Raw genomic sequence first — 15,873 nt, forward strand, 5'->3', positions numbered from 1 at the left:
GGATATGAATGAACGGATTCTGAATCTGAGGATCCAGAAGGCCGCCTGCATGTGACATGCAGATGGTACAGGGCTGAGGGCCCTGGTGAGTCAGCTGCCAATGCTAATGTCCTGTTACTATGTCCTGGCCAAGTTTCTTGCCCCTCTGGACTTCAGGGCCATTGTGTATAGATGCAGAGATGTGGATGCCCTCGGTATCTGTTTTGGTTCCTTTGGATCATGGCTTCCTTTCTCTTCCTGAGTATTCCTTAGAAAAGGGTCCCTTATTGATGGCTTGTTAGGGGCTGGGCTCTGCCCTCAGTGTGGTGTGTGCAATGTCTCATCAGTCCTCACTGCAGGCACTGTTATGACTCCTGTTAGGCAAAGGAGGAAACGGTGTCCCTGGGGGCCACAGGGATGGTGCTGGTATCAGTTACCATGCTCTACTGCATATGGGAATCATGTTTCTTGAACTGCAAAGTGGCTGTTCATATCATGGATTAATTTATTGTTCCTTCTTTTTTTTCTTTTTCATTACGTTTCTATGTGAATTACATGAAAACATAAAGAGCTACATATCCCTTGGGTTTACTTATGGCAGGGCAGGTCTACTTCTGGCAAAGTGCCAGTGGGCTGGAGCAGACCCTGTTGGGGGTTCTGTGTAAGCCCTTGAAGCTGAGGTTTTCACAGAAGCAGAATAAAGGCTCAGGGAGCAGAGACAGGTACAAACCCTGTATCCCATGGACTTCTGTTCTGACAGATGGTCTTAATGTGGAGGTCATGGGTTTCAGCACAAGGCCTGTGACCTCTTGGATGTGTTCCTGCCCAAGTCCTATGACTTCCTTCGCTCTGTATTCCCTTACTTGTAAAATTTAGATAACAATTATGCCTCACAAAATGTTTAGGGGAATATTCAAGACAGGCCTCTTAGAACCCTCCAGGCTCCAGGAAAGAGCCTAATACAAGTATGGTAGTTAAAAAATATTTGCTCAGGTGTAGGCTATCACCTAGAGCACTGTAGTTTCTGGAGGGTACCCACTGGTCATAGGGATGAAGGGTTGTCTGGAAATGCAGCTCAAGGCTGGGACAGAAATGGCTGTTGATAGAGAAATGACTGACGGCACCACTGGTTCCTGCTTAGGTTCATCGTCTGGAAGTAGCTCACCCAGGGGCCCTAGGACCTCAGACAGGGCTTTGGTTCCAGACCTGGAGTATGGCTTCCCTAATTCCCTTGAAAATCCAAGGACAGAGTCTACATTAGCAATACAGAAAGATGCCATTAAAGCCATTGCTTCCCTTTGGAAAGCAGCTGCCCACCCCCCCATGTGCTCACTGATAATGGCTTCCCCTCATCAAATATTTATCCCAGCACTCACAGTCCTCCATCAGCCTCCAGCATCTTGCCAGGGAACGAATCTGATTATGAAAACTGGTCATGAGTGAAGCAGGCAGACTACAAAGTGCCCAGGATGGAAAGGAGGGACATCAAAGGCCAGATTCTCCCTTAAAGGTCACCTTCTGGAAGCGGGGGGAGAAGGTGGGGCTCCTGCAGAGACAAACTGGACTGGAGCTGGAGGACCTAGCTCTCTGTGTGCCTCCTAGAATCGGGGCAGCTCTTGCTTCTTTCTTTCCTCTGTGATAGGGCAGAAGACAGCAAGACCCAAGTCCTGGGCCAGGACCCTTACTCTAAACCCTGGGTCTATGAAAAGCAAATAGACTCCTTGCCTGTCTCAGAAAGTGACTCCCTTCACTTTCAAGGGAAGCCCTGGCATTTCATTAGTGGCCAGTTTGAAGCTTGCCCTTTGCAAAACAAAGAAGAGAAGGGAGAAAGGAATGGTAGCCAATTCAAAAGCTTTCTGTCCAGGCAGACAGAGCAGGTTTGGTTCCAGGCTACAGCAATAAAGTGAATACTGCCATGAAGCAAGTCTCATGCAATTTTTGTTTTCCCAGTGCATATAGTAGTTATGTTTATGCTGTATTGTAGTCTAGTCAGTGTACAAAAGCATTATGCTTAAGAAGTCATGTACTTACCTTACTTAAAAAATACTGCTAGGAAATACTAAGGACCATCTGAGCTGTTAGTAAACCAGGGCTGATAGACTTGCTGAGTGTGGGGTTGCCACAACCTGCCAATTTGTAATAATGCAGTTATATTCCAAAAGCACTAAAGCAGAGCACATGAAAATGGGGCATGCTTGTCCCATATCCAGTTTCTGATGCTCCTCAGTGTGGCTTCACTCATTACATGGGTGGAAGAGCCTGTCAGATGAGAAATCATGCCTGGTGCTTAATGGAACCCAGGGACCAATTAACCACACTGAGAGCCAATGGGCAAAGCAGTTCTAAAAGAAACAGGAGGGAGCTCTTATGTTATTTCTCTCTTCCCCTATCCCCCAAATAAGACAAATGTTATGTCAACATTTTCTAAAAGTGAGCCTTTATTTCCTAAAAGTCCTGAAACCAGCCATTTATCAAAAGATGACTGATACTTCAGCTTACAAACAGTGTTTCTTCCTCTTTCAGCAAATCCTGGAGCCCCTAGGAGGTCACAGCCTGGATGAAGTGGTGACAAGTGGTGACATCAGAAGCGGCCCTCAACACCCAGCAGCTGTACTGCAGCTTCCTGCACAGCCTGGTGGACATGTTTGACCTCTTTCTGGGATAGGGTGCGCTCCATGTGGCGATAAGTGATTCGGTAACAGTGGCTGGTCCTGAGTGTTCTGGAGAGGGGGAGAGAAGCAGGTGGGTAGTAACAAACATGACTGTGCTGGCACTAGGACAAAATATACCCAGCTGCAGTGGAGAACTGAACTCATATTCAGGCACTACCCATACTTCATTGCAGAACTGTCACTTATAATAATGACCCACATCTTTTAAATGCTGGTGGTGGGGGGATCGGTGATGATTAGACAAACGTTAACTTGGATAATCAAGGCTGCTGGTCCCAGGCCCCTGGAAAGGAGCTTTCCACAGATTTATGTACTGCGCTGAGCCCTGGGAGTTTGATTCAGCAGCTCAAGGTGAAACCTGGCTTTCTGGGCTTTCTTTGGGCTCCCCAGGTGATTCTGTCAAGTAGACAGGGTTGAGAGTTGATGCCAGAACCTCCATGACCTGGAAACTGACCATGTTTGCAGGGCAGTAATAGGGTAGCCTGAGGCAAGGCTGGGGAGCCTGCAGGATAGCATGCCTGCAGGCCACAGGAAGTATGTAACCATTATGCTATACACACTATGAAAGTCATATACACACCACATGTGTCATACATGTGGTATAATGGCTTTTATCTCCTGCTTTACTCTGGGGTGGCAGTTTGGCTCTCATGATCCATGGATAATTCTGGAATGTGATCAAAGACAGCAGCAGTGCCTAATGTTTGCATGGTAGTTGCTACAACACACTGGTATTGTTGCCCTCATTCAAAAGACCACAGGGTAGTGAGCTGGCTGACCCACCTTCTGCCTGAGCTGACTTTTTGGGTGTGTGGTGGAGTTTGATACCTCCTCTGCTTGGCTGCTCACATTTCTCTTCTATGAGAATTCCATTTCTCCAGCCCCTGTTATGCAGAGTCACCTCAAGCCCTTCTACCTCTCAGGTGAAGAAGCTGAAACAAAGTGAGTGGACCCCAGGCAGAGCCTCTCTGGATGACATCATCCAGCCCTATACCTGACCAGGAGAGGCCACACGTTCTCTGACAGGTGAGGTAGGACTGTGTCTTTGCTCACTCTAGAGCCTTAAATGAGTGGGTTTCAGGTGGGCTGGCACCTGCTCAACTCACCCCCCACCCATGCACAATAGGACCTGACAGTTCCTATGTACCACCTGAGCTCAGAGCCTTTGTTTCCAGGGCCTCTTGATACTTCCTGGATTGCTCTCATTGGGGTTCTCTCATTTCTTTCCTCCTACACCCAATTGTAATGTCACACTCTTGGATGAGTAGAATGTGCCCAGGGAGTTAAACCTCTACTTGGTCCCAGCCCCAATATCTTTCTCATTTCCTCTTTTGGTGCTTCCTCCCTTCTCTTCACTACCCTGCTTTGGTCATCTTATCTTGCTCTTTCTCCCTCCTACCTAGAGCACAGTTCCAGGAAGGATGGGATCCAAGGATGCAGGGTACTGGGCCTCATAGGACTTGCTGCATCTTAGCCTCACACAGTGCCTGCCTGCATGGAGCCAAGGGAGGAAGTGACCCAGAGGTCACAAAGACCATAGTGATTGGGACAGCATGTTCCATCCCCTTGCCAAGTTCGGTTGCCAGCTCCAGGTGAAGGCAGAAAATGAATCTCCTCATCACCCGCCTCTTTCTTTCTCCACTCAGCTCAGGTCATGAACAGAAAATTCAGGTCTCCTTGGTGTCAAGGAATGGCTTACCATGAAAACCACAGACTCCTGGAGTTGAGGGCTCTTGCAGCGTATCACTGACCAGGTAAGAAAAAGGGTTCCTCAAAGGGACAGATGCCCTCAGTGGCCAACTCCATGCTGATCACAGTTCTCTAGCTTTTGCATACCCCAATGCAGTCCTTTTTAGCCCAAATGCTCCTTGGTCTTCCACCTGTCCTGACCACATGCCCCCATGATGATGCAGTGCCACAGCAAAAAACAACAGAGCCGTATTATCTACTAGGGACTGTTCCGAGCCCTTTACACACATTAATTCATTTCGGCATTACAGCCCCACTGGGTAAATAGCATTACTGTCCTGTTACAGAGCCAAGGAAACAGAGGCACAAGTAACTTGTCTAACCTCGTAGGGCTGGATTTGAAGCCAGGTAATTTGGTGCAATATAAAATAGCACAAGCTCCTATTCTATTATATTTGAGGAGCTTTTATATTTGCTCCTCAAAATATTAAACATGGTACTTCGGTTTGACCCCTAATACCTAGTTTTATACCCTAAAGAATTGACAGTAGGTGCTCAAACAAAAACTTATACAAGAATTTACAAGCAGCTCTATACACAATCACCAAAATGTGGAAATGCCCATCAAGAGATGAATGCGCATAAACAAAATGTGTTATATACCTATGATGGAGCATTGTTGGGCCATAAAACGGAATGAAGTACTGATACATGTGTGGAAACAAGAGATCATGCAGATGAACTTCAAAAACATGTAGGATTCCATTTATGCGAAATATCTAGAAAAGGGAAACCCACAGAGACAGAGAACAAATTGGAGGTTGCCAGGGACCGGAAGAACAGGAGAAACTGCTTACTGGGTAATGAGGTCTTCTTTGGGTTGATGAAATTGTTCTGGAACCAGAGTAAGGCACTGGTCATGTGATTTCACACGTGTGCTAAATGGCGTTGAACTGTACAGTCCAGGACACAGGTGAGCAAATGGAGAGAATCTAGGATCTGCCCTTGACTATCTCATAGCCAGGGCCAGTGAGGATCGAAAACATGAGGGGGTTTGTCCTGCTTGGCAGTGAAGTCGGCCAGTCACACTCCACGTATTACCTTGAGAACATCTGAAATATGCTTTCAGCAGTTTTTCTTCTCATACTTCCTGTGGGCATTGAGATGGTGCTGTTTGTCTAATACACTGCTGGGTACTACAGATTCCACAAAAGGTATTCTGACCATCCTGCCTGCTGAGGGCTTAACCTCCAATGAGGGGAACATAGGACAGAGGTAGCCATATTTGCCACTCTTGGCTGCTTCTGAACGAGTTGTGCCCCCTTTCACTGTCCTGCCTAGCCTAGTTTTCCCTCCTCTGATAGGTCAAGCCTGGTGCATGAACCCAGACACATGACTCAGTCTTTTCTGGAACTTATTTTCTCATGGATCCTGATCCCTGCTGCAATGTGATTGCCAAGGTCCATGCAACTCTTTCTAAAGAAGAAACTGAGCCAGGACTGATGAGCAGCCCTGTGTGGAATAATGGGACAGCTGGCAGGACAGTGGGACAAGCCAGCAGGGAAGGATCCTGTGTTTTGATGCCTCCTCCTCCTAAACCCCTAACTTTAGACCAAAGACAAGAATGTGTAGGTGCTGAGAATTGTCAAGTCTGGATCAGTAAAGGGCTGTCAAAAGTATAAATGTTTAAAAGTCATCCAGCCATCCCACTACTATGAATCTAAAGGGAAAGAGATCAGCATGTTGAAAGACACCTGCACTCCATGTTCCCTGCAACACTATTCACAACTGCCAGGATATGGAATCAACCAAAGCACCCCTCAGTGGGCGAATGGATGGAAAATGTGGTGTATATACATACTCAATGGAATAATATTTAGTTCAAGGAAGATGAATTCTAGCAACACGGATGAACTGAATGTGGAGGACATCATAGTAAGTGAAATAAAGCAGGCACAGAAAGACAGAAGTCATATGTTCTCTCCCATATTTGGAATCTAAAGAAGTAAGAGTAGAGGGGTGTCTACTAGGTTGGGGAGGGGATGAAAGGCAAAGAATGGTCAACAGATACAAATTTACAGTCAGATAGGAGGGATAAGTTCTGGTGTCTCACTAGGTAGTAGTGTGACAGTGGTTAACAATACTGGATTAAATATTTCACAGTAGCTAGAGGAGAAGACTTTAAATGCTCTCACCACAAAGAAATGATAACTGGGGTAATCTGAAGACCACACAAAACATACATGTATCACAGCGTTACATGGTAGCCCACAAATCTACACATTTATGTGTCATTTTTTAATAAGAACTCAGCAATAAATATCTTAAAACAAAACAAAAAAAAAAAAAGAAAAAAAGGATCCCTTTCCAGTTCTTTCTTGTTTTTCTTCCTACATGATAAAACTAACAATTACCAAAAGTATTGTGAAGGGTATCAGCACTCCTCAGTTCAGAGTGTGCCAATGGGGGACTTTCTAAAAGGACTCGGGGCTATGGAGCCTCACTGGAAAGAAGGAACAATGGGTCAGAGTGCTAGTGACGGAGGGAATACTTCTTTTACCCAACCACTTGTTTTACCCTGGCAACCACGTAGGCTCTGAACTTGAAATAAATTCCTTCTTTGAGATCTAGCCCAAGCCCAGCTCCTACTGTATCCACATTAGTCTGCTTTTCCATCTGCGACAGAGCAGCTTCTTTGTGTTCTTGGATGGCGTGCTCGACACCTCCAAGAATAGACCATGCATGGTCAGTAGGCACTGCAGATACCACCTATCCATGCAGGGATGGCTCAACAGGAGAGAAGATGCCATCGCGGGGTGTGCCTCTTACAGAGTTACAAAACTGGGCTTCCCCAGCTCGCTCTTCACCTGCCTCCGGCTTGTGTCATGCAGAAGCTTGGTCTGGAGTCCACATCAGCACACTGTGCATGGTGGGAGGTCACTTCTTGCATCACTTTCATGGGCAGGGCTGGACTCAGGCAAGGGCACGAAGACAAGGGGATGGAGGGGAACTAGTTCCATGTCACTCCTGAAATTACAGAGGTGAATGGGGTATGGTAGGACAGAGAAGAACCTGACTTTATAGTTATGACAGACTTGATTCCAGTTCCTACTCCATACTTGGCTATCTGCAAGATCTGGGGGCAATTATGTAACCCTGGTGCCTCAGTGACCTCACCTGTATGGCAAGACCACCAACACTTGCTTTCCAGGGTTTGTGAGGACCCAATGAGAGAGATATGGAGAGTTAGACACTCAATACAGCCATCTTCCTTTGTCTGTGGGTGACACAGTCCAAGAGTCCCAGTGGACTTGGGACTAGGGTTTGAACTGAGGGCTTCATGCTTGCAAAGCAGGTACTGTACTGCTTGAGGCACACCTCCAGTCCATTTTTCTTGGGTTATTTTGGAGATGGGATCTAGGGAGCTATTTGCCTGGGCTGGCCTTGAACTGCAATCCTCAGGATCTCAGCCTCCCAAGTAGCTAGGATGACAGATGTGAGCTGATTATGTACCTGACTAGACATTATATTTTTTCCTATGCATACATACCTATGATGAATTTTGACTTACAAATTAGGCACAATAGAAGATTAACAACAATAACAAAATAGAAAAATTAACAACTATATAATTAAAAACTTGTGGCTAAGTGTAGTGGCTCATGACTGCAATCCCAGCTACTCAGGAGGTGGAGATCAGGAGGATTCCAGTTCAAGGCCAGTCCAGGCAGAGTTAGTGAAACTCTCCTTTCAACAGATAAGATAGGTGCAATAGTAAAAGCCTATAGTCTCAGCTATGCAGGATCCATGTACAGGAAGGAAGATCAGGGTCTATCTAAAAAATAACTAAAAATGCAAGACTCTATCTGAAAAATAACTAAAGCAAGAAAAAAAAAAAGGAGGGGGGTTGGGGTGTGGCTCAAGCATGAGGCCAAGTTAAAGCCGAGTACTGCCAAAGAATATTCAAAAACTTTCCAGTGTCAAAACTCTTGAGCTTTGGGGCCATCATTAAGTAAGTCAGGTCTAGCTGAACACAGTCACTGTGGCACTGCACAGTTGATCTTTATGTCAGCTAACAGGCAGGTAGTGTACACTGCAGATACGCAGGATAAAGGATGATCCACATCCTGGTGGGACAGTGGAGTGGCATGAGACCTTGGATCACTACTCAGAACAAGGTGCAATTGACCGTTTATGAATTGTTCATGTCTGGACTGTGGCTGACCTTGGACAATAGAAACTGCCCAAAGCAGAACTGCAGATCAAGGGGATTGTCTGCCTCCATTACTGTGCGGCAGACAAGAGAGAAGAATGTAACCATGGCGGGTTTTGTTTTTTTTTTTTTTACCCATCTTTTACAGTCTTGTGAAATGACCTGGGTTTAAAGACAGCAAGAACTTCCTTCCTATAGAGAACTGGCTGCAAGCATCACGTGAAAAGGGAGGCTAAGGAGGGTGATGAAGTATTGCTCAGAACTGGGCAGGATTTCAACAAAGGATTTGAAAACAAAGTCAATAAGTTTTTCCTCTCCTATTTTTATTTTTAAAAAGCCAAAAGGGAAGGGGAGAAGATGAAATTCTGGTAAGACTTAGGGTCTGATGATTCTTTATCACTTTTCCTAATGTAATGCTCTGGAGTTTTCTTTTTAATGCACTAGTTAATTTTTGACATAAGGACTCACTACATAGTCCAGGCTATTGTGAAACTTGCCATGTAGCCCAGGTTGGTTTCAGATTTGAGACCCTCATGCCTCAGCCTCCTTAGTGCTATAATTATAGGTGTGTCCCATCATGCCTGGTCCCACATTTCTTTTGGGGGGGACAATACTGAGATTTGAACCCAGGGTGTTGTGCTTCCTAGGGAGGTGCTCTACCATTTGAGCCAAGTCCCCAGCCCTTTAGCTTTAGCTATTTTCCAAATAGGGTCTTGTGGTTTTGCCCTGGCGCCCTGGCCCATGATCCTGCCCAGTTTGGGATGGTAAGCATGTGCCTTGATGCCCAGCTATCGATTAAGCTAGGGTCTCATTAACTTTTTGCCTAGGCTGGCTTTGAACCCTATCTCTGCCTCCCAAGTAGCCTAGATTACAGTGAGGTGAGCCACCACACCCAGCTTTCCCTTCTTTTTAAAAAAATAATTATTTTATTTTGGTTTTGGTTAACACTAAATTATTTCCAGAATATTCAGAATATGTAAGGAACTCTGAAAAGTTAACACCAAAACTCATATGGCCAACGAATACATGAAAAAATGCTCAACATCACTAGCCATCCAAGAAATGCGAATCAAAACTACAGTGAGATACCATCTCACCCCAGTTATAATGGCAGCTATCAACTCCCCCACCCCCGCAAAAAAAATAAATGCTGGCAAGATTATGGAGAAAAAGGAACTCTGATATACTGTTAGTGGGAGAAAATATTTTCTAGGGCTTCTACGAAAGACAGGATGGTGGCTTTGTATAAGGAAAGAATGCAGGTGTGGGAGGCAGGAGTCCAAGCCCCGGATGTGACTAGGCGAGTCTGGGCAAGTCCCTTTGCCTGGCCTTGTTAGAGGACTGGACTGAGTGGGCTCTGGGACATCTTCTGGCTCTAGCATCTCTGCTGAAGGAAATATCCAGGTACAGGGTATTAGCCAGCCCTCAGCCAGCCGAGGCAAAGGTGTACTCCCCATGAACATGGTAACAGGGGGGAGGTAAGCTGGCTTCACAGGGCAGATGCGGTTTGGTGGGCCCACTAAGGGAAACATCTCGCAGCCGGGGATTTCTAGCTGTGCAAAGCAGACACTCTGGATGTCTTTGGTCCCTCATCCCTGCCCCCGTGCATATACTTGGCCACAACTAAGAGGTTCACAGTCTCATTCTCAGATACTCTGCCTGCTCATCCTGCCCCTGCCTCCCCCTGGTCCACAGCCAGCAGTCAGGGAGCCTCAGAGCTGCTTCTCACGGCTGCTGTCGCGTCTGCGAGTCCTCCCAGAGGGATTCTGTTCCTTGGAGTCAGTTGTAAGAAACCAGACCAGATGGTTCCTCTGACAGTTTCTGCCCCGGGAGAGACAACTCCAGTCCAGGCCTTGAAGAAGGCAGGACCAAGTGCTGGGAGAGGAAACTAGCTGGGCCACCCCCACCTGGCTAGCTCCTAGTCGGCCTCAGTCGGCAACTTAAGAGTTCCTTAGAGACACACGTTTTGCAGGCAAGAAGTACTTTTTAACATCAAACACTTGCCAAGTCCTCAGGGAAGTTTCAAAGCACCCCTTTTTTTATTCCCATCACTCTCTCTATCTTCTGGTATTCTGAGTGTATATCTCCTGCCAAGCCTGGCAGTGGCAGGAGTTCCTATCCTGACCTCCAGCAGGATGGCCAAGTAGAGTGTCTTCATATGCCTGTGTGTATGAAAATAACCAATTTGGGAAAGTCTTATGGCCTCTCTTACAGAGGTGTGGGGTGTAGTCTAGCCTTGCACTACTACTTTCTAGCTATAGATCTTGGGCCTGTAATCCCTGATCCAGGTTCTCATTCTATGATATAGATAATAGACTCAGGGTTTTTGAAAGGACTGAATAAAAAAATATAGGAAAGTAGTTTAGCACAATTTAGGCTTATAGTTAGCAATTGCTATTATTATTTATGTACCTAAAAATTATACAGCCTCTATTTTGACCCACAGAGAAAGAAGTGAATGACCACAGCCAAATGATCTGAGTTTGAACTTCCTTATGTGTGAAAATTATCACTGATATGACACATGCAACAACATGGATGAACCCAGAGGTCTTTGCGCTCAATGAAACAAACTAGACACAATGGACAGATGCTGCCTGACTCCACTTGCATGAGATATCCAGAAAAGTCAAACTCAGAGAGATGGAAAGTAGAACAGGGACTGCCATGGGCCAAAGGGTGGGTGAAGAATGGGATGTGGTGTTGAAGGGGAGGTGAGAAGGTCTGAAGATGGATGGAGGTGACTGTGCTTAGTGCCACTGATTTGTGCTCTCAAAAATGGCTGAAATGGTAAACTTTGTCACACATATTTTACCACAATAAAAAAAAGAAATTCAAGGAGAAGTGTTGGCCCCAATAACCTGGTAGACTATTATTACAAATGAAAGCTGGGAACTTGCATTGTATCGAAAACCAACACCAAAGAAACAGCAGACCATGGCTGTACACATGGCAGGATGATGGTGTAAGGCTTTCTGTCCTCCCTGGGTGGAGCATCTCCATGGTTCTATTAATTCAGCACTTAAGATGCCCTGCATTTTATACAAATTATTTTTTTGCAGATCTCCTCTTGTAATGCTAAGGCAGGGTTTGACCATATTTCACAAATTTCTTTTCAACTGTTCCATTGTCTTTCAAACCATTCTCTTACATTTCTAACAAAATTGAAGTAATGGCTCCCTGTGCACTGATTTCCAAAGCTCTGTGCTTTTTGGCTGTTTGTAAAATTTAGGAGAGGATTTTATTTTTCTCTCTGGCTTAGCTCTATGGTGCTAAAGTCAACAGAACTAACTAATTGTGTGCTATTACAAGGCAACTTTCCAACCCTGTTAACACTGAGAATGAGTCAGATTACAAAATGAACATTTGTGTCAGATGAAGTGTTACAGTTCCAACTTAGTCAATTGATCAGCAACTATTTATTCTGTGCTGAGGTAGGCACTGTGAGAGATAAACCAGGTATACATGAATATTCAGAGTGGCCAGTCTGTAAATGACACACTGGCAATGTAGGGGGAGGGCATCCAAAAGTAACAGAAAGGACTAGCCTATACTATAACACGCCACATAATGATGTTTTGGTCAGTGACAGGTCACATATGTGACAGTGCTCCCAGGAGATTATATCAAAAGTGACATCATAGCCATCTGCACTCGTAGAAGTACACTGTGCCATATTTGTACAATGACAAAACTACCTGAGATACATTTCTCAGAAGGCAACCCCATTGTTGAGATGCACCACTCTATCATAATCTATTTGGCTGTTAAGACACTCATCATGAAAAGACAGTTAAGACGATGAAACCAATGCTAAATGTTAAATAAATGGCAGAAGAGATGAGATTAAATCTAGATCTTAAAGTACAAGTAGGATTGTGATGGGTGAAAGTCAAGATGCTCATTCTAGTTGGGAAAAGTCTACAAGTGGAACTGGTGGCAGAGGCTGCCACTGTATCCCACCCCCATTCCATTGCAACAGAGATATTCAGGGTATATTGCAGGTATAAATGGCCCAGTGAGAACCCATACAGCAGATGAACGCTTTACCAGGACAGGGCAGGTTGCTCACACGGTGAAGCTGGGTTTGATTATGGCATGTGCACAGGGTGGTTAACCTACCCAGGAAACATTGAGACAGTTTCACACTGGTGCCTAGTGAGCTGGGGTTGGAAGGATAACAAATGAGTTTGACACATGGATAAGTGGGAATGGGGAAAGGCCATTTCTTCAAATTGTACAGACATAATTTTCAGTATGCATGTATAAGTTCAAGGAGAAGATAGTAGTTCATAGTGGCTGGTTGGGGTATAGGGATGGTAGAGTACAAAATGATGGGGTGGAGGCTGCAGGGCGAGTTGGGTCCCTAAGGGGGTCTGATATTTCTGACTAAGAAGCCTTGGCCAAAATCCATCATTAAGCAACCGGGTCCAGGTTCAGCTTCCTCAGGAATCCTCAGAGAGAATGGGAGGCCCTTGTTCTGGGCAGCTTCACTGCTTGAAGAGGCTGCCCTGTCACCACCTAGTGTTGCTATAGATCCATCCTGATCTCCATTACTCGAGAGAGAATAACCACAAATGTGATATGTTGAATAGTCTAATTAGTTTAATACTGTGTCAGTTAATTTTGAAAGAACTATACACTATCAAAGAGAAATTTATATATATATATAAACATATATACATATATAAATTATAATATATGTATTTCCTGTGACATTCTTATTTTGCAAATACCTTTGAGGAGGGACTCTTGTGTCTAATCTGATGGCCACCTCTTAAAAAATAGTGAATGAGAGATTAAGGGAAGGGGACAAAATAGGACTTTGCCTGGTGGGGTTGAGTTTCCTTTATGCATGCCATTCTAGGCTGGAATATAGCAGTGCAGTGATACTTCATTAAGTATCATCACACAGACAACATGTTTTATGAACTCATAGGATATAAGATGGGGACCCTAGAGAGCTTTTGGTCTATGCTTGAATTCTCTCTACAAACTCTTATGTTGGAGGGCTTCTGGGGCAGCCCAGTCTGGGTTTCCGCAGTGTGGGCTGAAAGAGAGAACTCCTGACTAGACATGTGCCCTGAATTTCTCTTTGTTGGTCATAGATTCACTCCAGTCTTTCTCTCACTACCAGCAGCAGAACAGCATAATGGCCCTGGCTAGGGAATGTCAGGACCAGAAGTGGTTAGAGTGGGAAAGGACATTGGAGACAGCATATGTCAAGCTAAACATCACTGTCTCCAGAGTCAGACATCCATCCATCCATCCAATTAGTTTATTTATTCATGCAGCGCATAAATAGTGAACACTCACTCTACATCTACAAAGTGCATCAAAACAAAATGGATGTATATCCTAGCCCTGTGGAGCTCACAGTCTAGCACAGGAGATAGTACTAATTAAAGAATTACAAAGAAACATAAGTTTCAAATGTGTGAAAGGTTATGAAGAAGAGGTACATGGTGCTCTGAGGCTATATAGAAAGGCCATTAGTTTAAAGGTCAGAGAATGTTCCCCATGGAAGTATCAGTGAGCTTGGACCTGCAAGAGAGTAGGAACCAAGGTGACAGAAGATAAAAGAGTGGTGGGCAGTAGCCCTGACAGATGGCATGGCATGTACAAAGGCCCTGGGAAGCAAGTTCAAATCCTAAGTTCTCCTCCTCCTCTGAGCTATATGGTCTTGGTTGAATTCCACTGATTGAGAGGCCCTTGGTTTAGGTTTTTTTTTTTTTAAGCAATGGAAATCCAATCTCTCTGTCACATGTCACACTCAAGTTGTGTCCCGTAAATTACACAGTGCATGCAGCAGAGCAGCTGAAGTGCCCACTCAACCTCTGACTCCCACTTTGGCAGCCCCTACCCCAGCAGCTGGTCAGAATCCCTGAAATTCTGGGGGATGCAGGGCATTCTTATAAAGAAAGAGAAATCCCTGCTCTTATATGGCACAAGGCAACAAGATGCAGCAGTAAGCAGTTGGGTGAGGGAGACTCCTGCGTTCTTACCCTACAGCTCTTCTTTACGAGACAAGTGACTTAGTGCAAGTCCCTTGATGGCTCCAAGCCTCAGTTTCCCTGTTTTACAGTGGGTGGTACAGCTGCCTTGCAGAGTTTCTGAGGGCTAACAAGTTTTTAAAGCACTTTATGATTATAAATGACTATTTACTATTATAACAAGAAGACTTCTTTTTTGTAAATGGTCAAACAACATTAATTGTTTTGGAAAAGCAATCTATTGAATAACAGCCCATGTGTGTTAAGAGAAAACATGACCACATGTAATAAGACATATTTCCTAATGTGGATCATTATTGGTCCTGCAAAAACTCTTGGGGTAAAAAACTAATTTGAAATAGCATTTTAGAACTGGACACATTTAATTGAAACTTAGCACAGATCATGTGAGGGTATAGTGTTCACTTTGAATTCAGAAATTTTCTAGAATTCTTATGCTCACTATACTATAGACATTACCATAGTTATGGCATATTCCCAATGAATACGTTATGCTATCTAGGGAGTACAGACTGCCTGGTCACCTGAAGAACCAAGAAAACGAAACCACACCAATGGAAATTTCCCTTAGAACCATATACAACTTATGTATGAAAATCACTTTGAAATTCCAAATATGGACAGATTTTCAGAAAGTTCTAAGCCTTCCAACACTTACATGGGATTTACAAAATTGCAGATATTTTATTAATAACACCAGTAATACAATAAGGATTGTAACAGTGATAAAGTGATTCAGCTTCCTGAACACTCACATTCATGATCTTGCTGACTATGATCCACACAAAAATGCTGAGAAGCAGACAGTCTGTTGCTGTCTTCTGCAGAGCAGGGAGCAGCCCAGGGGGACAAAGTGACTTAGTGAAGGCCACAGATAAAATATGGCCTGGCTGGGACTTTACTTGCTTCCTTGTCACTAAACTCTGCTCATGGTCTTGTCCCAGGTCTGTTCTGTTCAGTTTATTAATATCCACTATAGTTACCATCAACTGAGTATTAATGGGACTAATACAGTTACGGTTACTTGATAAGTAAATTTTAAGATGCTTCTAGAAATATGACTATAACTTTATCATAAAAATAATGAATTCAATATGAAATATTACTCAGCTGAGAAAGTATAGGGAGTAAAAAGAAAACATCAAAGAAGAAAAGTATTTTAAATAAACGATTTATTATGTATTAAGTACTAGGTCTTTCACATATTTTATTCTTATAATTCATAGAAAATATGAATGAGATAAGAAGCCAGAATGTGGGGAAACATGAGGTTGATGAAGGCAGGAAGTCAGACCTGGAAAACACA

General features: G+C 44.3%; 1 protein-coding gene across 7 annotated transcripts in view; it reads right to left on the reverse strand.

Annotated features, from left to right (window-relative positions):
• Fars2 (phenylalanyl-tRNA synthetase 2, mitochondrial) overlaps positions 1 to 15,873 on the reverse strand; it is a 509,857-nt gene that overhangs the window by 33,834 nt on the left and 460,150 nt on the right. For 2 of the 7 annotated variants that reach the window (XM_074082970.1, XM_074082964.1), the window contains one exon: positions 2,400 to 2,699. The exons of 1 other annotated variant lie outside the window; for it this stretch is intronic. In XM_074082970.1, coding sequence (XP_073939071.1) covers positions 2,574 to 2,699 — 126 coding nt within the window. In that variant the 3' untranslated portion in view covers positions 2,400 to 2,573. Of the gene's footprint in view, positions 1 to 2,399; positions 2,700 to 7,129; positions 7,368 to 15,873 lie in introns of those variants that run through there. 4 more of the 7 variants (XM_074082967.1, XR_012450765.1, XR_012450764.1 and 1 more) reach the window with 4 other exon arrangements.

This window comes from Castor canadensis, chromosome 8 (genome assembly GCF_047511655.1).
Source record: "Castor canadensis chromosome 8, mCasCan1.hap1v2, whole genome shotgun sequence".
NCBI classification, from domain to species: domain Eukaryota; kingdom Metazoa; phylum Chordata; class Mammalia; order Rodentia; family Castoridae; genus Castor; species Castor canadensis.